Source organism: Haliaeetus leucocephalus, unplaced genomic scaffold (assembly GCF_000737465.1).
Source record: "Haliaeetus leucocephalus isolate CR32 unplaced genomic scaffold, Haliaeetus_leucocephalus-4.0 Scaffold175, whole genome shotgun sequence".
Classification (NCBI taxonomy): Eukaryota; Metazoa; Chordata; class Aves; order Accipitriformes; family Accipitridae; genus Haliaeetus; species Haliaeetus leucocephalus.
In genome coordinates, this window is record NW_010972611.1 from 219,895 (window position 1) to 221,181 (window position 1,287).

At 77.8% G+C, this 1,287-nt stretch overlaps 2 protein-coding genes across 2 annotated transcripts in view; one reads left to right on the forward strand and one right to left on the reverse strand.

The window, feature by feature from the left end:
- Positions 1–298, reverse strand: part of MTX1 (metaxin 1) — a 3,159-nt gene extending 2,861 nt beyond the window's left edge. The window contains exons 1-2 of the mRNA XM_010564158.1: positions 189–298; positions 20–89 (exon numbers count right to left, since the gene is read on the reverse strand). Of these exons, the coding sequence (XP_010562460.1) occupies positions 20–89; positions 189–269 (151 nt within the window). The 5' untranslated portion in view covers positions 270–298. The remainder of the gene's footprint in view (positions 1–19; positions 90–188) is intronic.
- Positions 299–890: 592 nt separating this feature from the next.
- Positions 891–1,287, forward strand: part of KRTCAP2 (keratinocyte associated protein 2) — a 25,593-nt gene continuing 25,196 nt past the window's right edge. Inside the window, exon 1 of the mRNA XM_010564024.1 lies at positions 891–897. The gene's annotated coding sequence lies outside the window, so the exon portion shown is untranslated. The remainder of the gene's footprint in view (positions 898–1,287) is intronic.

Here is a 1,287-nt window from a genome sequence, read left to right on the forward strand (position 1 = left end):
CCCCGGCGGGGGCCCTTACCGGAGGGGCTCCTCCAGGGGCTGGTGACCCGGTGCACTTTCAGCGGCGCCCCCGTGAACCGCGCGTAGGTCTGCGGGAGAGGAGAGAGGCGGCGGGAGCGGGGGCTCGGCCGCGGGGGGGACGCACAGGCCCCGGCCCCGCCGCCGCCCCCGGCCCCGCCGCCGCTCACCAGCACGGCCAGGCAGTCGGGGTCCACCGAGGGCAGCCCCCAGCCCCCGGCCCAGCAGAACAGCTCCATGGGCGCCGCCATCTTCCCGCCCGACCCGGAACCACACGGGCCGGCTCCGCCCGCCCCCACCGCGGGGCGGCCCCGCAGCACCGGCCCGGAGCCGCTCCGTGCACCGAGCGCGGCGGAGCGGAGCCCCGGGGCCGGGGATGGATGCGCTTGCCGCGTCCCTGGGGCCGGGACCCGCGCTCCGTCCCGCCTGTTTCCATGGAAAGAAAACAGGGGCGGGAGCCCGCTGGCAGCGGAGGGAGGGGAAAGTCCCGTGTGTCGTGTCCCCCCCTTCCCGTTACCCGGGGGCTGGGGCCGGGGGAGCGGGGCTGGGGCGGCCCCGGGGCTGCGCCCGGCCCGTTGTTATGGAGCCGGGGGAAACAGGAGTAAACAGGGGCCGGGGAGCTGCGGGCCGCCCGCCCGCCTTGGCCGGCGCTCAGCGGGGAGCGGCTCGGCCGGCCCGAGTACCCCCGGGAGGCCCGGGGGGGCGGTCCGGCAGCACGGACCGGCCCCGGGCGCTGCCCCGCGGGTCGCCGCCGCCCGAATGTACGGCGGGGTCTCCCGCGGCGGCCCCGGCGCCCCCGCTCCCTCTCCCCGCAGCCCGGGGCGGAGGGGAGTGAGCTACCGGGATGAGCTCATCGTGTTACTGCGGGGCTTGGGCCGGGTCCCGGTACTGATTTATGCCGCTGAGCGCTCTCCAGGCGAGCTGGCTCCGCTCCGCTCGCTCCTTTCCCGCCTGCCCAGGGAGCAGCGACAGGCCCGGGGGCTCCTCCTGCCCGGGGGGCTGGCACCTCGACCCGGGGTGCCCTGGCAAAGCAGCCCCGCACCGTCGCCGTGCCGTCGGCTGCCGGCGTCCTGCGGGAAGACAACAGCTCTCCCGGGCTGGGATGCTCCGGCGCTGCTGGGGCGGCTCTGGCTGGCGAGAAGGCGGCCCCAGACTGCCTGACCTCCCGGTGAACCGGCGCCTGCCACACTCAATTTCTGTGAGCGGGAGCCGCGCCAGGGGCGGGTAGCGCCAGGGCGGCCGGTGGGTCGCCCGTAGCCCCGGGCCCGG